This window comes from Cariama cristata, unplaced genomic scaffold, assembly GCF_000690535.1.
Source record: "Cariama cristata isolate BGI_N322 unplaced genomic scaffold, ASM69053v1 scaffold2920, whole genome shotgun sequence".
NCBI lineage: Eukaryota > Metazoa > Chordata > Aves > Cariamiformes > Cariamidae > Cariama > Cariama cristata.
Window position 1 is genome coordinate 19416 of NW_009595071.1, and position 26573 is coordinate 45988.

Sequence of the window (26573 nt, forward strand, 5' to 3'; positions counted from 1 at the left end):
TCTCTTGGCTGAGAAGGTGGAACAGCTGATGGAGTGGAGCTCAAGGCGCTCGGTCATCCGCATGAATGGAGACAAATTCCGAAGATTTGTGAAGGCTCCACCTCGTAACTACTCTGTGATAGTGATGTTCACTGCTCTCCAGCCACAGCGGCAGTGCTCTGTTTGCAGGTAATTTATACCTCAGTGCTCTTTTTCATCTTCCTCAAGACAGTTTTCAAGTGAATGTTTTAATCAGTGGGCAATACACTGAGTAGGATTGTTCTTTGCATGGGATAGATTCTTCCTATTTAACAGGCTCGTGTGTTTATTACAGCATGTTTTCAACTGCCTTTTAATCTGTATGTCGAAGTTTAGAAGTTTTCCTAGTTTTGGGTTTTATTAAATTACAATTAATTAAAATGTACACAACTGAGGAAGACTTTCTTTTTAAGAAATCTGCTTTATTTTATGATCAGTTGACCATGACCTTTCCAAAGATGCTTTGTGATGAAGCACTACTATTACCATTTAATAATATGATCCTTCACTGATTTCTTCAGTTAAGAGATGTCCAAAGCTCTGATACAGATGTGAGTTACCCTGTGATTTCACAGCTTTTGACAGTTCTTGCATGCAAACACATTTTTCCATGAGGACATGCTTATTTTGGAATACTGTCTGGCACTGCACTTTGATATTTTCTGGTGGCTACTTTTAGAATGTGTATTAGAGTGGCTCTGGTATTCTTCTGAGTTCAAGATCTTTCTCTGCAAGTTCCTATTTCAATAAGTTAATCCAAAAATGACTAATCATAGACGTGGAAGTAGGGCCAAGGGACTGAAAGGTAGTTATTAATTACCTTGCTAAATCAGAAACTGCATTAATAAGACTTTATTCAGCCAAAATATGCGTTAGAAATTGTGTTTAGTAATAGATGGGATTATTGCGCAGGGAGTTCTAAACGGTATTTAAATAGGCAGCAAAATGCTCTGTAGAACTATGAAATACATAAGCTACATATGAAGAAATACTGTTTCTTGGTTTTAAATAGGTGCAATTTAAACAATACACAAAGTTGGTAAATGTAGCAGCTTGTTAGATTTCTTAGACGTTGGAATGCGACATTTACAATAGAAAATTTAACTTGTATGCCTGTATTCGTATACGGGTTTTATTGGTTATTTTTTTATAGATTAATGTTTTTGTCATAGAAGTCAGTTGATCCGTTTTGAGGGAGAGTATGTAAATTGCATTCCCATGAGTTCGCCCTCCACATCTGACCTGTGCAGGTGAAGGAGTAGGTACAGAAGCTTTCCAATGTTCTTAAGTCAAAGGATTTTTTTTCTTTAAAACTTCCAGCACTTGGTTGCTGTTATTTCCTCTTTGTGTTACCAGAGTTCAACTTTAAGAGATGAAATAGGAGCTGGAAGTTTACCATATTGTTTTAAATCATTCCTTATTTTCCTAACCAGTAGATAAAGCTACAGGAGATGCACTAAGTTCAACTTTATAAGAGTCAGTGTATTCGTTGTTATAATGACCATAGCAAATTCTTTCCCTGTGTTATGTACAGCTGTCATCTAGGGCATGTGAAAACAACATAAATATTTTCGTTATTAAGGAAGTTATTTTTGCTTACAACTGTGTGTTATTTAAGGAAGTCAATTTTGCTTACAACTGTGTATAGTCTACTGTACTAAAAAAGAGCTTATAAACTTCATCCTGTAATATGCCAGGTTAGCCATTTATGTACAAAAGCAACTGAAAATCTTTAAGCATAAAATGAAGGAAAAAAATCAACATACTACTTTCAGTTGGATTTGCTTAAATAAATGTGAAGTTGCGACCCACTTTTTCATGTGAAATAAAAGGAACTTAATGAGGTTGATCATACTGCACATAAAACCATTATGAGGAAAATAGACGTTTTCAAATCAATGGCTAATTAATGGACAGGAGCATTTAAAGGATATACAGAGCTGAAATGCATGCGTTACTTTATTGTTAGCTATTCACTAACCACTTTGCCTAAAGGAAAAATAGATTTTTAACTTAATCTGTAATGTTCTGTGAGGATGCTTTTGTCCAAGATTTAAGTTAACTGTTACTTATCAAAACATTTTCAGAACAGTTGTATACAGAAAAGTCAATGTCATATTTCAAATACAAAAAAAAGCACCTAGACTGAAATATTTGACTTTGAATAACTTTGTCAAAAGAATTAGTGCTTTTTTTTTTTACCCCATAGAAATTGAGCCTGATTAGTTTATGCACCATAGGATTATCTAAAAAAAAAAAAGGTTTTGTCTTTTCCCTTTGGTGGCTAGATTTGACATTTCAGTATTTTATCTCTTCTAAATGTCCAGTTTATAAAGAACAAGGGTGCAGTATTTTCAAATGGGAAAAAAAGATGTTTGTGTGCTGCTGTTACATGGAGCTACTTCAAATACTAAGCATGAAAAACACAGCATTACACAAAAAAGAGATAAATAACAGGATGGAGCACCAGTAGGAAATGTGATCCTCTTCTGGAGAATAGCAGTGAAAGCTGATTGTCATTAGAGCAGGCCGTTGTGGATTTGCACATTTGAGGCCAAAAGAGATTGTATGTCCCCTATCTTGTTAAAATAAACTATATTGTTTGTGTGTCTGATTTTGCATTTGGTTATATTTAGAATGTTTGTTGTTAAAATGAGCCCCTGCTTACGGTAAAATCAGTATGACTTTTCTGGCAGGTGTTTTGAATGATTGTGCCACCAAAGATGGAGAGGTAGCTTCTTGGATTCAGAAAGTTAGTGTCACTTTTGTCACTCTTCAAAGTGAATGCAAAGCCAGTTTGGTGATCCAAGTTCTCTACCAGACTAAGGACTACTGTGCCTGTCCATTGCTGAAAAGTGCTGTGGTTTGGACGTTGTCTAGAAGGTATGAAAGAAGGATTCCCCCCCCCACACCCATCCTTTTTAATGCTGGAGAAATTCCAAATTTTGGATAAAACTTGGCCGAGGTATTCTTAGCCAAGTCTTAAAACGCTTGGAGTCATGATACTTAAACATTTAAAAAAAAGTCTTACCTATCCATATAGCAAGGATTTACATGTGGAAAACTGACCAAATTTGATTCAGAGAATCCAAGGCTTTTCTGTGTGTGGCAAGGAGGACGTTGTAACATCAATCACACGCATCACCTAACAGTTAGGATTTGTGAAAGTATATGGAAATAATACCAACTTACTTTTAAAATGCCATATACAAAGAAGTCCTTGGGACCCCAGATATTTGGGTGAAACTTTTGTATGTAAAAAATATCCTTTCAGTCAAAGCAGCTGATATTTTTTCAGTAAAACCGAAACATATTGTGTGTTTTGTAGGTATTCTCTAGCAAAAGTTACTTAAGATTCCCCCCCCCCCCCAATGGAGTGAGAAGGGTTTCTTTATCGTTGCAGGAGATCAATACATAATCTTATGTATCATCTTGAGAAAGATCAATTAGAAAGATTTTTTGCTTGCTTTGTTTGCCAATTTTTTGAAACTTACCTGTTCATCCAATGCTAGGCTTGTTTGTTCCTGATGCATATCATATTGCTGTATTTAATGCTTTTGCTTTGCTTAATTTTGCTTGATTTTCTTCTAATTTTTGACATTATTGCTTTTCAATATATACTTTTAAAATTTAGAATGATGTCTACATTACTGCTTGGAATTTATTCTATGCTTAAAACAAATTAGATTGATTTATAAGGGTTTCTAAAAGACAACTACCAGTTTGTCATCTTTGAGACAGAGGTTGGTTCTGTATGCATCTTAATGAAATATTTTCACAGACTGTGGACTGGAAAATATATCCATAGGCGATCTGACTCAATCCAATCCTAACACATGAAGGCTTCTGTAAACCAGCAACTCTGTATACATGTTAGTAGTGCCTCTAGTCATGCCTCTAGAGAGTTTTTCAAGGAAATTCTGTCTTTATCCTAAAGCAGAATTTGGAGTACAACATTTCCATCTGGCTTTGCGGACAAGCAAGTTTCAATTTTATTGTCCAAAAAACTATTGAAAGCCATCTGATGCCTTCATAACTGTGTAAGCAGTAGCATAAATGTTGGTTTTCCTGTTGACACAATTGTTTAGGTTCCATATGACATAGCTGGTATTGAGAGATTAATTAACCGTAATAGATTAGATATCCTATGTGCTCTTGCATGTGAAGCCATTGGTGGGGGTGGGATGTGTTTCTAACAGTAGAAGATGTGAGTTTTTTCCATGCACATTTGGAAATGTGTTTGATTAAACAGTTTTGGTCCCAGGAAATTAAATTTAGTCTTAATTGACTTTACATGTTATTACTGTTCTTGCTGCGTATACTCTGCAACAGCACATTAGAAGCAGATACTAAAGGGCCCTTTGATGCACTGTGATAACGAATTAGTTTAGATTTTTGGGGTTTAGATGAACAGCCAGTCCTAAGGTTATAAGACCAATTTCCTATTTTCCTTTGTGCTTAGGTATTCACTCAACTAGAGAGTTTCTCTCTGTTACCCATATTAGTCACATTACTGAAAAAAATGACTTATGTCTGTAAGAAGGAGAACAAAGGAACGGTCCCACTGACAACGGCATCTTCACAGATATGAAGAGGCTGTTTTTCAGCCTGTGTTTTGTATTGCATCCAGGCAAACGGTAACTACTAGCCTGACTTGAATGCATTTTTGGGTGAAAATTCTCTTCCAGCTTCTCTGCTTTTGGTCTTGCCATCTGTTCCCCCATTTTATTGTCACTATATTTTCCCAAAGGGACCAGTACCATTTTACCAACCAGACTTCAATGACCCCCCCCCCACTTCACTTGATTGAGTATTAGTGCTTTGATTTTCAGCTGCACATGGGCTTTAGCTGTAGCCTGATGAAACCATCACTGTGCTGACTGTTCTTCTGCATCTTGCATTGTTATCATTAACTCATTCTTTTTAGTTTGTTGCTGTACCATCTAATCACTCCATAAGCAAATTATATGCGGTCTTTTATTTTACTTTCTAAGCTCTGCTTCTCTAATCTCACTGGCAGAAGCAACCATCTCCACTTTGCATACAGGTGCATATGAGACAAGTCTTGTTTGTTCCAAACAGTTCACATTTTTGTCTGGTTCATTTTTTCAAATGCATTGCATTTTCATTTAGGAAGGAATATCTGGGTCAGAGAAATGAAACTGGTACTAAAGGTTCCCCTTCGCAACAGCTGAAGCCCATCAACCAAAAGGTGCATATTTTGTTTTGTTGTTTTTGTTTGTGGTTTTGTTTTCCTGGTGTAGTCTTCCTTGAGAAGATCAGAGCAGTTTTAGAGGCTAAAGATACTGAGTTTCAGTGGATAAGATCTATACGTTGACCTGTGCCACTAGTTTGTTATAAGATAATGGTTAAAACATATAAATTACACATGTACATCTCTATATGAATTTCAGGCTACCTGAAACAAATGGATTTTGTTTTGCATACTTTCTACTATGCATGTTTCTGCCTGTGATTTCCGAAATGTTTCTTTTAAAGATGTAACTGAGCCTGTTTGAATCATTGCAAATCAAGATTAAAGCCTAGAATTAGCATCATAAATGATCGGGAGAAAAATGGGGAAATGCAACAGAAGACAATAGTAATGGCAGGTGACCACTTGTGGAGACAAACTTGTAAACTGCACAAACTGAAAATTATGTTATTTCAGTCCACAATGATGCTTATAATAGTATTTTACTGTGGAAGTAACAAACCTGCTTCCAGATTCTCGGAAAACACAGTTTTGCAAAGACTATTTATGAAGAAGCAGCTAGAAATGGCTGGTAATGCAGAGAAGTTTGTGTAGCTGGTAATTTTCTTCACCTCTATGTTGACCAGACTACTGCATTTTGAAAAACATCAGAAGTTTTATTATATTGAAAGGAGCACTGATTACTCCCATTAGCTGAAGTGGTGTGTGTGTCTATAAATACATATTTATGTGTAAATATACATATAAAGTATACACGTAAAATATCTATGTAGGATGTGAGGGAGATGGGTCAATTTTGCAGGTGTGGCGCATGTTTTCTAAAGACTTGTTTTGTTTCATTTGAGTGACAAGGCTGAATTCTGTCAGAACTTATTAATGGCATCTATTGGAACAAGCTTGTAGTTACTGCAGAAAACCTGCTCCAGAATGAGCTCAGAGTCAACTGCTTAGGCTATTCCTTCAGTATTTCTTACAAGATTATATGAAAGGTCAGTTGTAATTCAACATAGAGCTTGTGTATTTTTAAGTTTTGAGATTAATGTAGTATGTGTTTCATAAAGGGCTCTGAATGTAGCTGCCTTCTGCTGTCTGCTGTTGACTCACAGTGTGCGGAAGGAAGTGACAAAGTATGAGAGAAAAAATTCCACGTAATTTTATTGACATCTACCCTATCAATGAGACCTACAAGAGGAGGTTTTTAATCTAGAAAAGAGAGGAATTCTGTTGGTTTCCCTGTTCAAGAAGATATCTCAGAAGAATGTTTTCAAGTAGCCGATCAAAGCGTAGGTGAAGAGCAAAAAGAATTCTGACAGTGAAGGAGGTGTCATCAGAAAGAAGGAACAGGATCCTCTGCCTTTCGAATTTTTGCTGGTTGATCAAGAGCGGGTAGTGAGAAAATCATTGACAGGTCTCTTAAGTGTACTGAGAGGGAATTATCTTTTGAACTTCTCTTCAAAGAAGGAACAGGAAATGTGGAAGGAGATGTTGAAAGTTCTGCAATTGCTTTTCCACTGTGCTTCAGGATGTTGATAGAGGTATTGATGAGTACTGTTTAACAAGGCAGTAATTTTATTCTTGGATCATAAAAGACTCCTTATTCTTCCTGTGGTCACAATTTTTTTTTTTTAACTTTGCAACTTCTACAAGACATTATCTCATATCTTTTCATCTGCAGAATATTGGAAATTTCATGGGATGCTGTAAATAGAATAACATGGATTTTAGCATGCTTTCTCCTATTATAGATATCTAGATTGCATAAACAGTGTCCATACTCTCCTCATTTTGTCATGTGTCATGAATTTTCTGGACACGTTTGTAGATTTTTCGGTGTTTTTTATTGTGATGTTATGAATCACCTTAAAAATAAAAGCTAATAAGCATTCTGAATTTATTATCTTCTCAATACTGAGAAGTCAAAATATGCACTTAGCCTGTTCTCTTCATTTTGGGAAAACCATTCCAAATAATAAACAAAAATGATTTTGGAGGTAAATTGCAGCATTGATCACAGTTTACTTTAAACAGATGGGTATGAATGGGTACGTGACCTGGTAGTGTATTCTTTGCCAATTGTACATTTGTAAGTGTTTTGTGCAGTCTATAGTGTGCCAAAAAATAAGGCTTTACTGCTTTCTTTGGCAAATAATTCCACAGTCTCTTTTATTCTTTGTTTATTCTGTTTGTGTTTTCCTTAGTATAATGTTGGACTAGTAGACTAAAATGAATCTAATTTAATATAGCTCAAGCTATACAAATCTGATTATCTGCCATAGGCACCCACGTAATTAATCTTTTTAAATAAAACTTTTAACAAATCTTTTAGCTTATTAGAGAAGGGTGGAATCCACCTGTCGAGGAGAGGCAAGGGAATCTTTGGCAGCAGGCTGGCCAGCTTGGTGAGGCAGGCTTTAAACTGAAGGACTTGGGGGGTGGGGTCCAAAGTGTCAATGCTCACACCATTGCATCCAACTGGGGAATAAGCCAGGCCAACCAGAACAGTGACAGATGTTCCCTAGCTGCCTCCCTAGACGAGAACCAGAAGGCCAGCCACCTCAAAGGTGTGTATAGCTATGGTGGATCTTCTTCCACTCCCACAGGAAACCTCCAATGCCAGTACACTAACGCACGCAGCATGGGGAATAAACAGGAAGAATGAGACCTGTGTGAGGTCGCAGGGCCATGATCTCATTGCAATTACAGAGACATGGTGGGATAGCTCACATGACTGGAATACTGTCATGCATGGCTATGTATTTTTTAGGAAGGACAGGCCAGGGAGGCAAGGTGGTGGAGTTGCTCTCTGTGTAAGGGAGCAACTGGAATGTATCAAGCTCTGCCTAGGGGCAGATGAAGAATGAAACAAGAGTTTATGGGTAGGAATGAAGGAGCAGGCTAATATAGGTGACATTGTTGTGGGTGTTTACTAAAGGCCACCTGATCAGGATGAGAAAGTCAATGAAGCCTTCTATAGACAGCTGAAAGTAGCCTCATGATCACAGGCCCTGGTTCTCATGGGGGACTTCAACCACCCTGATATCTGCTGGAAAGACAGACACACACAGTCCAAGAGGTTCCTGCAGAGCAGTGATGATAACTTTTTGACACAGGTGGTGGAGGAGCCAATGAGGAGAAGTGCTCTACTGGATCTTGTACTAACAAAGAGGGATTGGTTGGGGATGTGGAGGTTGGGGGCAACCTTGGCTACAGTGACCGTGAGATCGTGGAGTTCAGGATCCTGGGTGGAGGAAGCAGGGCAATAAGTAGGATTATTACCCTGGACTTCAGGAGAGCTAACTTTGGCCTCTTCAGGGACCTACTTGGAGGGATCCCATGGGTTAGGACTCTGGAAGGCAGAGGGGCCCAAGAGAGCTGGGTAATATTCAAGTCAAGCACCACTTCCTCCAAGCTCAAGATCAGTGCATCCCTATGAGCAAGAAATCAAGCAAAGGGGGCAGGAGACCTGCATGGATGAATAAAGAGCTTCTGGCAAAACTCGAATGGAAGAAGAAAGTTTATGGAATGTGGAAGAAGGGACAGGCCACTTGAGAAGAATATAGGAATGCTGTCAGAGTATGCAGGGATGCAATGAGTAAGACTGAGGTCCACCTAGAATTAAATCTGGCAAGGGATGTCAAAGACAACAAGAAGGGCTTCAAATACATCAGCAGCAAAAGGAAGGCTAGGAAAAATGTGGGCCCACTGTTGAATGAGATGGGTACCATGATGGCGGAGGGTACTAAGAAGGCGGAGTTACTGAATGCCTTCTTTGCTTCAGTCTTTAAGGCTAAGGCAGGCCTTCAGGAATCCTAGACCCTGGCAGTAGGAGAAGAAGCGTGGAGGAAGGGAGACTTTCCCTTGGTCAAGGAGGATCAGCTTAGAGATCATTTAAGCAAACTGGACACCACAAATCCATGGGCCTGGACAGGATGCACCCACAAGTGCTGAGGGAGCTGGCAGGCGTTCTTGCTGAGCCACTCTCCATCATCTTTGAAAGGTCATGGAGAACAGGAGAGGTACCTGAGGACTGGAGGAAAGCCAATGTCACTTCAGTCTTCAAAAAGGGCAAGAAAGAGGACCTAAGGATCTACTGACCAGTCAGCCCCACCTCTGTCCCTGGAAAAGTGATGGAGCAGCTCTTTCTAGATGTCATCTCTAAGAGGCTGGAGGAAAAGAAGGTTATCAAGAGTAGTCAACATGGATTCACCAAGGGGGAGTCATGCTTGACCAGCCTGGTCACCTTCTATGATGGCATGAGTGGCTGGGTAGATGAGGGGAGAGCAGTGGATGTTGTCTACCTTGACTTCAACAAGGCTTTTGACACTGTCTCCCATAACATCCCATAACATCCTCATAGGTAAGGTCAGGAACTGTGGATGAGTGGACAGTGAGGTGGATTGAGAACTGGCTGAATGGCAGAGCCCATAGGGTCGTGATCAGTGGTGCAGAGTCTGGTTGGAAGTCTGTAGCTGATGGTGTTCCCCAGTGGTCAGTTCTGGGTCCAGTCTTGGACCTGTTCATCAATGACCTGGATGAGGGGACAGAGAGTGTACCCTCAGCAAGTTCTCTGATGATACAAAACTGGGAGGAGTTTTGTTTTTACACCAGAAGGCTGCACTGCCATTCAGTGAGCCCTGGACTTAGGGAGGAATAACCCCATGCACCAGTACAGGCTGGGGGCTGACCTGCTGGAGAGCAGCCCAACAGAGAAAGACCTGGGAGTCCTGAGGGACAACAAGTTGACCATGTGCCAGCAATGTGCCCTTGTGGCCAAGAAGGCCAATGGCATCTTGGGGTGCATGAAGAAGAGTGTGGCCAGGAGATTGAGGGAGGTTCTCCTCCCCCTCTACTCTGCCCTGGTGAGGCCACATCTGGAGTGCTGTGTCCAGTTCTGGGCTCCCGAGGTCAAGAAAGACAAGGAGCTACTGGAGAGAGTCCAGTGGAAGGCAATGAAGATGATGAGGGACTGGAACATCTCCCTTATGAGGACGGGCTGAGAGAGCTGGGTCTGTTCAGCCTGGAGAAGAGAAGACTGAGAGGGGATCTCATCAATGCTTATAAATACCTTAAGGGTGGGTGTCAAGAGCATGGGGCCAGACTCTTCAGTGGTGCCCAGCGACAGGTCAAGGGGCAACACGTACAAGCTGAAACTCGGGAGGTTCCATCTGAATATGAGGAAGAACTTCTGTATTTTGAGGGTGGCAGAGCCTTGGCACAGGCTGCCCAGAGAGGCTGTGGAGTCTCCTTCTCTGGAGATACTCAAAACCCACCTGGATGCGTTCCTGTGCACCTTGTTATAGGTGAACCTGCTTTGGCAGAGGGGGGTTGATGCCCAGAGGTCCCTTCCAACCCTGATGATTTTGTGATTCTGAGATTTCGTGAGCACCTCCTGCATAATGGAAGAAATTTTTGTAGAGCATTTGCTTAGCAGCTTACTTTTCAGTATGTTGAATTTTCTAGGTAAATGTAATAGTATCATTCCCTCTTGATCTCGCCACTATTTTCTACTAACTGGTTACTATTACTGTTGTTGTTGCTAGTTCCTGTGTTGCTGTTATGATGAAATCCTTAAGGGGTGGCTTTAACAGCAATAACATTTAAATCTCCATCTATCAAAAAATCCTGTCAAACTAAAAAAGCAGTGCTAACATTATTCTGATGAGTTCATACCAAGTGTAGTTCTGCATTATGCCTTTATAGTATTTCATATAATTATTATAGTAATTTCATATAATCAAAATTACATCATAGAAACAAACTGATATCATTGACATTAACTAATGATAGAGTTAGGTCGGTAAAAAGTGACAGAGCTGATATTACCTGGTGTTAATTGGAGGCTGAATTTTTTTTAAACTGTGTGCTTATGCTTTTCACTGTTATTGTATCTGAAAAGGAGCAACCAACACAACAAAAAGTTATTAATGTGATTGTGTCAGTATTGTATCCATTGGAAATTATACGCCGGACTGGAGGATGTTCTTCAGTTCTGTATCTGGTAATCCTGTAATTTTCTGTTCCTGCCCTTCCTTGTTTCACTCTCGATTCTCCACACGCCTCAAGAGCTGCTATGAGGATGTATTACAGAATGCTTTGCTATCTTCAGTGTGAGGATGAAATTGTGCTTTGAATCTATTATAGAAAATCTAAGACAACTTTTTGCAAAATGATACTTTCTGAAGTATACTTTCTACCTATTATATTCATTAAAAGTAGTTCAAAGATGCAAAATACATGGAGATCAATGGGAACAAGAGTCTTCTCTAATAGCGGGGGCAGAACTGGAATATCTGAATTTCCCAGAAATACAGTTTCATCACAAGTGAAAGGTAGACTAAGAAGAATGATGACATCAAGATGAAGTGATTTTTATCTTGTTCTTATAACAAAAATGGTTCAGCTTTAATATAGCAGGTTTAACAGAAAGTGACCTACAGATATTATTTAAGATTTTACAGCATTCCTTTGATGTTGTCTGACCGCCCTCTTCAGGATGACAGTGAATATGTTAGTCTGCCTAGTCAGTGTTTGTTTCTAGAAGTAACCAATCTAGAGCCTAAATCACTTGTTTTTTTTATTTGGAAACTTTGCCCGTTGAGTAAGTGTGTTAAGTAGCAAGTTTTACTCAATCAGGTAATAAGGATGAAAGTTAAGTTTTGTTGTGCTTTGTAGTATTTATTCTTTGAAGGGGGTAAGAGATCATGAAATTTAATTTTAACCTTTTTTATGACAAATTTTTTCATGTACAATATATTCCTTGATACAACACAATTCTTCTGGAGTTGTATGTAATATATTTCATGCCTAAGGCTGATCTCAGTTATGAGGAAATGGGGAGGGTCTTATAACATCTGTTGTCCTGTCATCCTCTTCCCCCTCTTTGCTCTCTCAAAATACAATATGTATTATGTGTTTAGTGAAGAGTTTCTCTTGCAGCAAACAGATTCTTGCATCTACAGATTTTAAATAAACAGCATTCTGCACCATCAAACACATGGAACTGGTTTTATAGAAACATTGTGCTGAGAAAACCTGCAGAATACATTTCTTTATACTACCATCTTGCCATGTGCAAAGATAAGTTGCCAAGTGGTAGAACCTTGGTTTGGAGTCTATAGCAGATATGATTAATTAGTAATATGGAAATAATTAACAAAGGAGCCTGTGTAAAGACAAAAGTACTACAAGGATCCTTTTGGGTTTTTCTTTTCTTTTCTTTTTTTTCTGAATTATTTGTTGATACGGATTTGTCCTGTGAAAGAACCTGTGGTTTTATGGTTCTGTGATTGTGTGTTTAGAGAACGTCGCTGCTGGTAAGGATCCCAGAATTCTTCTCCTGGAATTACTTCTCTCTTTTCTTCTCAGTGCAGACGGGGCAAAGTTGTTTGATTTAGTTTTGATTTGCTTTGTTTTCTTTTTTTCTTTTAAAATGAATGAATGAACAAAGAAACCCCAACCAACCAAAAAAAACTCACCTGAGTATAAAACCATGAGTAAAGCCAAGAGGAGACTTTCTGACAAATTTGAGTAGTGGCAATATGACTTTCTAGTGGTGACAGAAAAGATTATTTAACCCTATATGTTGTGCAAAATTATCCTTTATCACTTTTAAAACAAGTTTTATAGAAACAATCTTGAGTGTATTATGCTACTTACAAGCCTACTGTTCATTTAGTTATTATCATTTCCCCAGTGCTTAGCAGTTTCTGTGGCTCTTTCTATGGCTCTGCTATTTTAGGAGGATTAGTACTTTCACATTTCTGTGTTATTTTTCCACTAGTTTCAGAATTCCTTATGTGCATCTGTCTCCAGCAGGTAAATCCTGGTATCATACTCAAGGGTCACACAAGCATCCCCTTGCATGGATCTGTTAGCAGACTTCCATGATGCTTGCCGCTCAGACCACTCCTATTTTCTGAGATTTTTAAATACAGAAAACATTACTTTCTGTTAACATCATTTTGGGATGTCTCTGGTATAGTTTGACTTAATACATTTCTAATTTTGGAGAAGGCAAGTTTGAAGCAGACAGTTGCATAACTAGCTGAAACTTCTTTTAATTGACAATATGAGTGTTGAAAATGATACTGCAAGTGTAATTCATCTAACCACTGCAGCTGGTTATAGAATCTTTTTTGCCAGTGGGTGCCACATGGATGTACGTTTGTTTCTTTTCCTTAACAGGCAAGCTAATGAAGAATATCAAGTGCTGGCTAATTCATGGCGCTATTCATCTGCTTTTTCAAACAAACTGTTTTTCACAATAGTGGATTATGATGAAGGGGCAGATGTTTTTCAACAGGTAAATGTTGGATACTGTAAAACATTCTTAATTTTTAGAACTACATGTTGATTTGCCAAATGATACAAGACAAATGACTTTCTGTGTGTAGGTGTGTACCTCTGTGTTCTGTATACAAATTCTTCCTGATTAAAAACATGAGACACTGCAGTTTCTGTGACACTAGTGAAGACAGATTATACCAGTAGCCATTTGTAGTATTTTCCAAGTGTAGTTTATAATGTTTGTTTATAGATTGCATTATATGTATGCAATTTTTTTTTCAACTCATTGTTCATGTCATTTTTTAGAATTAAGTGCAATGCAACTAACATCTGCATTTAAAGATTTCCTTTATTATATCTTCAGGGGAAAAGATCTCCTAAGTAAAAGAACCTTTTAATTGCTTTTATGTAATACAATATCCTTCAACTCCAGTAATATTTGTATTAGTCTGGAATTTCTTCAGGGAAAAGAGAAGAAACTGGTTTAGATTTTATGTATTGGCTATACAGAATGAAAAATCAATTGTTGGTCTAAGGCCCCCTCTTAATTTGACTAGTCAAGGCAAAATGCATCCCTTGGAAATTAATACTAAATACTGACATGTTTTTCTCTGATTTTTATCCATTGAGTGAAGCTAAAAATGCAGATTAAGAGGAGTGATAATTTTTGAAGTTCCCTGTATTTCTAACCACCTTTTGATGAAGTGTGCAATTTAAAATTTTCAAGGGAAAAGTTTAATATTTATTTTAAAAATACTTAATTTAAAAAGTTTAATTACCATGTTTGGTAAATATTTTTGCTTCCAGTTGACATCTTAGAATGTATTGTGTAAAGAATGGTTATTAGTGGCTTAAGATTTTGCTTCAAAAATTTTAGTTCGAATCAGCTTTAAAATCATCTTACATTATCCTACATTGTTACGATAGTAAAAAATGTGTTGTTTCATCTTGCGTTAAGCCAATCAACACATATTAGAATACTCCAGTCCAACTTATTACCTGTGTAAAAGGGCACAGATTCAGTTTATTTCAGGTGATATGCATTTAAAGTCATGTAAAAGTTAGACCAAATTAGATAAAATATGTAAGTTTTTTACTGTCTTTGAGAAATACAGTGCTAAGAATAAGTGATAATAATGACTATTTTAAGGTGGATTTGGGGCAAATGTAGTTTTGACCTTATGTTTATATGTGCAAACAAGTCAGGTAATACTGATGCCATAGCAAAAAAAACCCAGACAGTAATATGGCTTTGATTTTTCAGCTTTTACTCTGTTTATAGCGAAATGACAAAGCAATTGCAGACCAACTGCCCCTAAATACTATCCAATGTCAGAAGGTTTCTGTATCTCAGAATATTTCTGTATCTTATAAAATATTTTATCAAACTATTTCACAACATTTGCTTAGCTTTTCTCAGAATATTTTTTTATTTCCAAATCAGTTCACTAAAGAAGAGGGCTATTTTTTGCTTAGATGGAAAATATTTTAATGGCTGGTAATTTCTATTGATAAATTGAGTTCTGCACTTGATTGAATATTATGTTTTGGTAATGTGATAAAACACATTTTTCGGGAATGAAACAAACAAGTTTACTCTGCCTTTGTTATTTAAAGATCTCCTTATTGCATCATATTTAAGTACTTCCCTTGATTTTGTTTATGTTAATTTTCTTTTTTTCAAGTGTTTTATTGCACTATTTCTGAGATGGACTGGATATGGAGGAATTTTACATAGTAAAGTTATATTCTCCTATACCACCTTGCAAAGTTGAAGTCAAAATTTGAAGTGGCAAATGTAAATGTAAATCTATTTGTTTATTACCTTTGAGTTTTTTTGATATACTGTGAATAGTTCCAGTGACATCAACACATGGATTAGCAGTCATATAATTTCTAGGGCAAGTTATGTAGTCAAGCTAGTTATCTAGGCTTTTCTGGATTCAAAAAAGACTTGTCACTAGTGGGTAGTCTGTCTTGAAGCCAGTGGAAGGCTAGACATGTAGTTTAGTTAACTTTGGATTGGTGAGAGCTAGGCAAGAGAAACAATGTCAAGCTATTTTCCTCCCCTAGAATTACAACCTAATAGCTTTAATAGATTGGATGCGTGTGGGGTCTCTGATTTACTAATTACAAGAAAGTTCTCACAGTGTGAGAGAACTTTAAAGTATCGAATACTTTTACTCAAAAAAGCTTTTGGGTGAAATACTCTGAATAATTAAATACCCTGAAGAATCTACTGGAAGGAGTATTCTGAGCATTCTTTTTGCAGGACTGTACATGAACATGTATAAAGAGTAGTAATGTATGAAGGCAAATAATATTGTTCACGTAATTAGACTTGTGTTGCCTTATACATAAAAGGTAAACATTTTTGAGGATAGAGTTACTAATTTTTTTTTCTGCTATTTTTCCTGGTTTTGTAGCTGAATATGAACTCTGCTCCGACTTTCATGCATTTTCCTCCAAAAGGTAAACCCAAGAGAGCTGACACATTTGACCTGCAGAGAATCGGATTTGCAGCTGAGCAGCTAGCTAAATGGATAGCTGACAGAACAGATGTTCATGTAAGTCTTCTGACAATTTAAAAAGTTGAAGCCAAATGTATCTTTGTAGTCTGAGACAGACTGATGACAAATTCCATCTTTCCTTAATACCTTTTTTCCCCTTAAGTGTAGGTTCTAGAAGACATGAAAAAAAAAAAAAAAAAAAAGCTATGGTGCTTGTGGTAACTTCTGCAGTTTGCAGATTATATTCCATTCTTGCTTTGTTAAATTTTATGTAGTCTTATTCTGGATGAAAACAAACCGTGACATTGTGATAATTAGTTGTTAATAAGTAAAACATGCTTTGCAAAACTATCAACAAAACAGATAGATCCAAAGATAGCTGCTCCTAATTCAGACACAACCTGCAAGTCTGTTGAAGAAATAATGTTTTGGAGTTGAACAGTTCAAAATGATGCTTGAAACCTTTTTCGTATTATGTGCTTATTAAAGGAAGTACTACTTTTTCTTATTTAAGTATACCTTTAGGGATTAGTCTTTCTGACTCTGAAACCAGATTTCAGATGCTTCCTGTTTGTTTATATGGAAGGTGATCTGTATGTATGCATTTATTTGCGATGTGCACATGCATTTATCTTTTCTAGATTAGAGTGTTCAGGCCTCCAAACTATTCTGGTACAATTGCGCTGGCTCTTCTGGTATCTCTTGTTGGTGGCTTGTTGTATCTGCGAAGAAATAATTTAGAGTTCATCTACAACAAAACTGGCTGGGCCATGGCAGCTCTGGTATGCACATTTTCCTTACTGATATGCTTTTTATTGGTTTCTTATGGTAGCATATGTGTCTTCATTACTTGCACAGTAAATCAAAAAGGATTTCATTACTACATTGTTCAGAATGGTACTATCAGACAAAGATTTGTAATTAGATTTTGGGGCTAATTGTCATAACCAGTGAGTATCAGTTACTACGAGTGATGCACTGAAAAATTAGCAAATTCTCTGATAGTTAGCTGCAGATTTTTGTTTGAACTTTAACAAGAAAATATTTCTAATGAAAAGTGTTACTGATATTCACTGCTATCATTCAACTTGCCCTTTTTTGTAAAATCAGTAATGTTATGATTGGTTTAGTGTGGATATTAATGTTAGACTGTATCACTTTAGAGTAATGAAAGGTTAAGAAAAGTAACAAAGACTTTTATATGTTTGTAAGAAAATGGTAAAAGAACTAAGAAACAAAGAAAAAGGTGGAATTCTTTCCAAAACTGGTTTCAGTAGTACTGACCTTAACATTCCACCATTATCATAAATGAGAATAGGATGAGCTTATAGGGTTAACTTTGAGGAAATTCTAAAATTAGCCAATAGTCTGTTTGAAGTATTAGTTAGCTAAACTTTCAAGGCCATAAATAATGAATTAAAGTTTAAAGTGCTTAATAGTGTATTGCAGTGTGTTTGTTTATATCATAGTTTTCAAATAACTAAATAGAGTGATGAAAAATGTGGACTATGCAGCATAGTCAGCTGTCTTAGTTTTAGGTAGGAAATAGCATACAAGGATGGTAGGTGATGGTTAAGATGTATCAATAAGTACTTGTTATTCTGCCATCATTGTGACTGGAAAAATCTGAGGAGCCGCATCTAAGGCTTAATTTTCAGGGACACAGAATCAGGAGCATGGTTATCAACACTAGAATAGTGTCTAGAGTTATCAAGTCCAATCCAACATTTTACAACTTAATAGAGCTCCTTCCTTCTGTATTAGCAATATGTTAAATAAGAAGAGAACTTTTTAAAAATTTGTCCGTGTATTTTGGACAACATAAGCCAGGCTTTTCTCTTTTCTTCTTTTTCCATGTAAATGGTTATTTATTCACTTCATCATTTTAAAGACTTTTTCTCAACTTACATCAATATGAATTAACCTTTCTTGAAAGCATGTGGCTAGGATTCTAGAAGGAATATGAATTTACCTGTGCAGCAGCATTCATGTTTTATTTCTCATCTAGGCTCCCTTTCCCACAAAAGCTTGGACCAGATGATCTCTTGAGATCCCTTCCAACCTGGGCTATTCTATGATTCTGTCTATTCTAACTGTGCTAGAAGTGGGTTACTGATGTATCCTATAGTTGTTTTTGCCTTTTCAAAGCCACATCATATTGATGGTTTGCTCTTTTGCTCCGATTCAAGAATATGAGAAGATACCTTCTTTTGTGACACTTTCAGCTGATGGGCCCATTGACAGCATTTATTACATCAGTTCAAAGATGAGGTTAGCTAGTATCTGTTGGACTCTAATTATTTTTTATATCTAAATGATTAACAAGACCCTAAAGCTCTTTGTTCAGAGTTCCTTAATATTTGGCTTTAGTATTGAATAATGGCTACTGATAATGCTGTTTTCTCATGTGCTATCATAGCATTTCCTGCTAGTGTACATGGCATACATTCTGTGTTTAAGTAGTTTGTTAATCTACCCCATACTTTGAAGAAGGAATAAAGAACAAGATTTCAAATAAATCACCTACAGGACTAGAATTCAAGTAGAACGGTATTTCCTTTTGACCTAGAGAGCCAGGGGCAGAATGTCTTCTTTGTTCCAGGATGTCATTTGGAGTATCCTGAGCTCTAGCACAGAGTTTTGTCATTTCTCTTCCAAAGTAAGTGTGTCATACTTAGTTCCATGTGTTTTTCTAGATTACCAGTATTTTTCAATGATAATACTTTTTAAAGATCCACTCACATCAGAAAGCTCAAATTTGATATGTATCAGTCTAACTTTTTTTTTGGACTCCTAATCTTTAGAGGTCACCTAAGTAAAACAATAATTAGCATACAAAAATAGATGTTTATGTCAAAAACCAAATAAAGATATGTAATCAGTGTTATTTCCTTTGTTTAACTGCACTGTATCTTTGGAGACGGCAATTTTATTCCAATTTCATACCTCAGGGTTTCAGATCAAAAGTTTAATGTTTGAATGTTTTGGGAAATTGTCTTTTTTGTCTTGCAGAGGTTAAAAATCAGTTCTTCAAATCAAGAATCATCTTATTACAATCTGCAGTCAATAAATAGTTGAAGACATAATTAACTTCCTAGTTAAATTAAGAACATTTACGCAGCAATTTGCTGTTCTCCTTAGCAGCAGCTGGACATTTTACATGTGAACATAACTGTAAATTGCGATGTAGAAAACTTACAATCACATTCAACTGAACCCCATGGACAGGGTCAATGTCCAAATGTAATCAAACATTTAAAGAAATTGTATTGATGCCATTGAGTAATTGTCATCCTGCTGATTGTATTGACAAGCAATAATAGAGTTAAAAGGAATTAAAATGGCATTAGTGCCATTTGTTGTTGTTGCTAATACTATTTCCTGTAAAATTCTGTTTACTTTAAAAATTAATAACACTTAGAGGGTGTTTTAGAAAAAGGTCTTATTTCTGGAAGCGTATAGCAATTAATCATGGCATTGAGCCAATACTTCCCTTTTTAAACATTACTGTTCTTTTGCCTTCACAATGTTGTCAAAGCCTCATACTGTAAAAGGATGTTTTAGCAAAGATCATGCAGTTACCAGAAATCCTTTTGATTTTATTCAGATCTACACGGACATACAAGTTAATGTTGTAAGTTCTTTTTGGTGGAATCAGCAGGCACTCCACATTGCAGGCTTTTGCACAAGTGACCTCAGTTCTGTAAAATGACTAGAATATGTCAAGATCCGTAGAAGAAAATGGATAGTCACTAATATATTCTTTCTAAGATATTGTGTAGTAATCGTTCTCTTACATGGTGCTTTTTTCTACCAGTAAAACTTCGAGCTTCTTTTTTCATAAAAGCTCATTAAAAGGAAAAAATAGAGAAGATGGTGTCTAGTTAGGGGAGAGAGTCATGCCTGATAAAATGTTTTTATGAAGGATATAACTAACTAATAAATACTTAATTTTAAAGAACTGTATTCTTTATGAATATTTTTTTCCTTTTTGAGCTTCAAAAAACAAATGAATGGGGAAAGCCTGGCAAGATGCATAAAAACTACAGGACGCTCATGTTTTTGACAGGAGTATTGGCAATTATTTTGTCCCTTATTGGCAGTTCTTTTTACAGATGTTGCAGAACTGAGAAAGCACACAAGTGTTTTTTTTCTAAAAGATGTAGTTTTGGGTTTTGACAGGTTTTGGGGAGATGTTGTACTGCTACGTAGCCAACATTCATTAACCATATGGAAAATAGGATTTTTAATTTTGGCTGAAACTCTTGCATCAATATCCTGGAATTCAGCAACTGACAACTGTCTCATTGCAAAAAGACAAGCCTCTTGTTTTCTTTTCCTTATTTTTCAGAGCTTAGTTTGTTTTGAAGAGCTTTTATGCTCCCAAATGCTGGATACTTTTTATTTAAATGAAAAATAGATAGTACCTGTCTGCCTGATTGAATGATCTGTTCTTAAAAATTAGAATAAAATTCTTAGCATAAAGTGCCTCTGCTGTTTTTACTAGCAGGAGAACCAGAACTAGCAGGATTCCAGAAATGTTGACTGAATTTTTATTTGATAGCTCCATTGATACCAAAAAGTTGTGTCTCATAGGTAATATTTCCAGCACTGTTTTAAGAGAATATTTAGGAATGCAATTTCTAGTGACCCATCTCATGGTTTTGATAGACTTTCAGAAGCAAGACCAGAGCTTTTCATCTCACACATTCATTTTAATGCTAATTCACACAAGTCTGTTGAATTGGTTTTGTCCTCAACATTACATTGCACAACACCAATGCTATTAGCAGTTTCATCCCCTCATTGAAGCACTGTAGACTCTGGTAGTATCTTGTATGCCTTAGGCATTTTTACTTGCAACATTACCCAGAAGACTTCTAGAATGGCAAACCAGGATGACTGAGTCACAGTACATAATATCCCCAAAGATGGCTTTTGAGATCACTTCCAAAATTTATCCCCTAGATTATTTTAGACTTTAATTCAAATCCTACTACTCATCTGTGGATATTTTTCCCTCTGATATACTAGCACAAAAACGAGGAAGGACTTCAGTCCTTAGATATTTGCAGAGTCCTGTCCTTTTATACTGATAACAAGAAGCGATTCAGATTCTTGTCAAGACTCTTCATTTCTTAAGTAGAGAGAATAAAAGGTCAGATGGTATAAACTGGGCAAACTTCTAACATTTTAAGGAAGGAATTGCTGCATTTTAGACAACAGTGCTGATGCTGAGAATTTAATCAGTTCAGTTGGCTAGAATGTAGGCTCTTAGGAGGCTTTTTAAAGCATTTTCTTTAGCAGGCTGCCACTGTGGTTTTCTGCATGTAATTTTCAGTTTTATGTGTATATTTCCGATTTGCCTGTATACCTGTGGAATGTGAGAAGGCAAAGCCTGTGCTCAGATTAGAAGGCAGCTGCCTAGAAGTTGACTCTATTGAGCAAAATATGTCAAGTCACTTGAATGAGGAGACAAAGCATGTGTTTACTGTTGTCATAACAGTTAATGGTTAATAGAAATGTGTTCTGTGCTGATACATTCCACAGTACCTATACCATACAGTACATTCATCATCAGTTATTGCTCCAGAAGAGCTTGAAGGGTATCATGGCTACTAGTGGCTTCTTTACTTCCTTCTGGAAATCAGGATAAAAACGTAATATGTTTTATTCAAAGACAGAGCTAGAAAAAGTCAGGATCATCTACGTGAGTAGGTAGGCATCTCAAAAGAACAGCAACAAATGCAGGTTATTATTTTCCTTTTCTTCCCATAGTTAGAGGTTTTAGAGCTGCTGCACAGTGCCTTTTAAAGATACAGAAACCCATTCTCTTTGCTTCTGTGTTGTATCCCCTCTCCTTGAATTGTATATCTACTATTGGGTATTCTAATAAGTGATGGATTGTTATTTAGAAATTGAGTACAGATCTTGCAGCTCTGTAGCCTTTGTTGAGTACAAAAGCAAAGTTAAACTGGATTCATTTCTTTAAAAGATTAATTGTGAAATGGCTAAAACTTACATATACAGAACAGTATACAAATTAAGTGCAGAACTAGCTGCTTGTCTCCCCGCTTTTTTTAAACCATGCTTGAATTTAACTATATTCATAAATAAATCTAGAATTTAATTTTCTTATGTTACGAAGTATTTGCCATATTCTGCAATCTAAATTTGCAGAGAGAAATCTAATGATCTGCTTTGTGTAGTATCTGCTAGTAGGAGGCTTCACCTCCAAATACTTTTCAATTCTCTAGTAATTGTGTTTATTAAACTGACAGATAGTGTTAAACAAAACTTAGCCTTTGAGAAAGTGATGTATTAAACTCAAATCATTTGACAAAGCTTGCAAGACCAAGAACAGTTGAGAAATTCTGCCCATGTACTTGTAACGTTGTGTCTTGCTAACAATTCAATGTTCTAGTGGGACTCTTGGTGCTTATTTACCTTGTGTCTGTCCTTAGGAGCCTTGTGGTGCACACACAGGTGCACCATGGGTGAGCTGAAAGCAGCTTCTGTCTTAGCAAAACTAAGGCTGAAGGCACACACTGTGAAGCCGTCAAGAAAGCACCACTTGCAATTTGTTAACAAGGTCCTTGAGCAGTCCTGTCTACACATACAGTATACTCATCTAGGAGTGACAACAGGGGTGAACTTCATTGCCACTAAAGACATCCTGTGGACATCTGGTCCTGGAACCATAATGTGTTGTAGCAAATCATTGTTCCTTCCTTCTCTGTACTACGCCAGCCAATAATATAGGTCTGCCTTGTTTGCTTTTATCATTTGGATGCGGAATAATCTACCTAAATTGAGAAGCTCTTAAAATAGCTAAACTGTGAACTCCCCTGATAATTCAGGTGGCACGCAGCAGTTAAAGTGGTGTTCTTGGAATGTGACAAGGAGAAAGAAGGGAGCAGGTAAATGAAAGGGGTGTCTGTGGTACTCCTCTCTGTGGAGCTGCTGAAGTACAGACTGTGTTCTGGATAAGTGGAGTTGAAAATCTTTCTAAGTGCTCAGAGAAAAGTGCCTCAGCTTGTATCTTCTCCTGTTCTCCAGTTTTCATTCCAAGAAAACTGTGAAAGGGGGCTACTTCTCTCCATATGAATTTTTCCATTGAAATAAATACAATATAAACCCGTAAGATAAATATGAAGTCATTAATCACATGTTACAAGTTGTTTATTCATAGGAGTGAATTTGGTGAAGCTTTATCCTGGGAAACACCAACTCACAGTAATGGTGAGTGAAATAGGTGTGTTAGAAATTTTGGATCCCAACGCATGGGATCCTGTGGAAACTGTGGGGTTTGGAATGGTATGCATTGTGTATCAGTGCGATGTATAATGTATCATAGCTACATGCATATGTTCTACAAATAATGATATATATTTCAAGTGTATTTTATAAACAGTAGAAGTCAGTTTCCAGTGCTGGTTTTTTTTTAACCCAGATGATCACAATAAGAATGTAGAACACAGCAAAATGAACTTGAATGTCAAGCACTATCTGTTGCATACCAAATGCTTGCTTAAGGGATACTATAGAAATTCTCTCTTCTTAGCATACTTAAAATAGATGAAGAGTGGAAGAGGACAAGGGAGAAACTGAGAATGTTTTTTGGCTTCTCAAAAGGTCATTGTGAAATACACAGTAAAGAGGTGCATGATGAAAGGAAATCATGGCAGATCCAGGATGTAGTGTACTAAATTAGTTTTCTTGGTCACTAACAGTCTGAACTGGAAGAGTATGAAAGATGCCTTCAGGATCAATAACCATATTGTTAACTCTTTCCTGTTCAATAATATTAATACTTGGAATTAGTCTCTCCCCCTGTTGTGTCTCCTAGATATTTTTTTGGTAGACGTTACCATGTTGTGAGACAGTGTATTTGTGTTGGCAAGTACTAAAGATCCACAGTAATTTGTGAGATTTATCCATTATAAAGTGTATGACTGTATATAAACTGGTGTGAGGTTTTTTTAATCTTTCCATATGGAAGCATATTTGGCCCTAGAGCATGTAAATTAAATACAATAGTTTAAGAATGAGTAAAATGACTTTTCATAGAAAACTCACTTTCAGAGAGCCACAGTGTGTACTCTATGCATCTGTTCTTTTTCAACGTTTTACATTTCAGCCAACTTTTGGCCTTTCAAAATATCTCTTTCATCTCACTTTTGTTACCCACATTTTCAGTTTCCACACTTTTGTGCTTTCACATAAGTTATGTCCTGGGTGATTCATCACCAAAATTGCAGTATAAATTTCTCTGCTAAAACAATCTGCAAGGTAATAGAAATAACTGTTACCCTTTTCCGGTAATGGAAGCATATAGTCTCTCATTTCTTTGCATATTATTAATTAAAACATAATACATTTGCTAATAATCACTACCAATATGCTTTTATCTGTCATATTAATTATTGTATTGTTACATTCCAAGTCCTGGTAAGGGTAAAATGAAACACACCTTATATTTAAAGCCAAGAATCTGTTCTTAGTGTAATTGAAATCTGTACACGACAACAAAGAATTAGTATTAAACTGGATATGAAATTTTTTTTCATTATTTTCTTTGTATTACAAGGGCAAAATGTCTCAATAATAAAACCACAATTAAAATCATTATGCACACACTTCCTAGTATCTTTCCCTTTCTGTGACATCATGGTTACTCTTCCACTGTTTTTCTCTGGATCTTGAGATCATTCATTGGCTTCAGTTTGGGGTGAGGGAGTGCTATGGTAAGTTGTCACTATTCCAGATTCTTTACTGGGAGGAGTATGATGCTGCTGCTTTCTTCCTCCTTGCTCTAGGGTCCAATTTGCACTACTTTTACATTTTGTACTTCCTTCACTGATCTGCAACTACATTTTACAACAAAATTTACTGAGTAAATGGGGATTGTCTTACATATGTTGGATGCTTGTCCATTGTTCTTTGTTGTCCCTAAAACTGGTTTTGACCAGCTCCCATGTCTGTGTTTCTTCAATTCACCATTTGCATAATATTTACAGGTTTGGGGTCTCCAGTATAATCCTGTGCCCTCTTATCATTCCATACTGGTACACTGCATCCTGTGTTTCCACTTCTGTTGTCGCTGCTGTCATCCCATGCCTATACTACATCAATATGTTGGTCGTAATTGTGTCATCCTAAATAGAATAGAAAAAAAAAAAAAAAGCAATGCAAGCTAGGCATAACCACCTGGTCTTTGGAAAAACTACTGTTTCAGCTAAACAAGTTTTAAAAAAAAAAAAAATCCAGGAAAGCCGAGACAGATTTGGGTAAAGCCTGACAAGATTCAGTCCTAAGGCCTTGCAAAGTTTATTCAAATGATATTGCTAGACTTGGCAATGCTGCATTTATGGGGATACAGAGCTATGCTAGCTTACATTTATTTCATGAATGTGTTACTAATCATTCTTTAAAGAAAACTCTTTAAAGGGTTTTAGTAAACCTTGGTTTAGTTTACCATCATGATAAGAATTTTTACATTCCTGATCATCTGCTTAAATCACTATGGCTATACTATGTTGGTGGGAGTATTGATGTACAGTAAAAATTAGCATATGTGTGAAAACTGTACTTCAATTATCTTGGAATTTTTGTAAGGATTATCTGTACTGATAAATCAGAAGACATATTTAGATGATCTAAGTTTCCCCTTCCTGCTTTTCTCATTTGGTAGTCAAAAGATCATTTCGTCTTCAAGGTAGTCATATGATTCTCGCTATGACTGTGATGTTTGTCATGTAGATTCTGTAGTATGACCTTCTACAAGAATTAATGTCCATTTTTACAGTTGTCATACATCCCTAACCTAACTTCACACTTCTTTCCATAGGGAATTTCACTTTTCTACCAACTCAACTATTGTTATTTGTCATAGCTAAAATGAATCACAGTCATATAGGACACACAATGAGAATTTCATAAAATGGCATAGACATTCCTTTTTATAATAGAATTATTTTCTTATGGTTTTATATATCATTTCATACACCTGAAAGCAAACAGGTAAGCTAAATATTTGTATTGGATTAGAGGGAGAAATAATTTCATTAAAAGTTGTATAAATCTTGAACACTGGCTTGCAGAATATTTGCAATGAATGCCTTCTACTGCTGTGGGTGCTTTTTGCCATGTAGATGTGTGAATGTGGCAATTCCAAGTGCACATAAAGACAGGATTATTTCAAGTGAGATTTTGGAAATCTCTGTCTTGAACTAACTCATTTTCTAACAGAAGTCATTAAGAATTTTGAGAGCAACACATCTGAAAACCCTATCAATCAAACCAGATCAAAGAGAGGTAGATACTGTATCTGGTTAGGTAAACAATTATGTATCTAAACCAAGCATCTCCAACAGAATGGTTTTCTATTCAATTCCTTTGCGTAAATAAAGGAGTAAATTGTTTTTCTGTTGTTTTTTTTTTTTTTTCCCTAGTGTGTTGTATTTGCTATGACATCTGGTCAGATGTGGAATCACATCCGTGGACCCCCATATGCACATAAAAATCCTCAGAATGGACAAGTG

The 26573-nt window shown here is 36.6% G+C and overlaps 1 protein-coding gene across 1 annotated transcript; it reads left to right on the forward strand.

Moving 5' to 3' along the window:
* Positions 1 to 26573, forward strand: LOC104161836 (tumor suppressor candidate 3; the record flags this gene model as incomplete). The annotated part of the gene is made up of 5 exons (XM_009700398.1): positions 1 to 168; positions 13418 to 13535; positions 15946 to 16086; positions 16671 to 16811; positions 26484 to 26573. Coding segments are annotated over exons 1-5 (630 nt in total), but the record flags the coding sequence as incomplete, so codon positions are not given.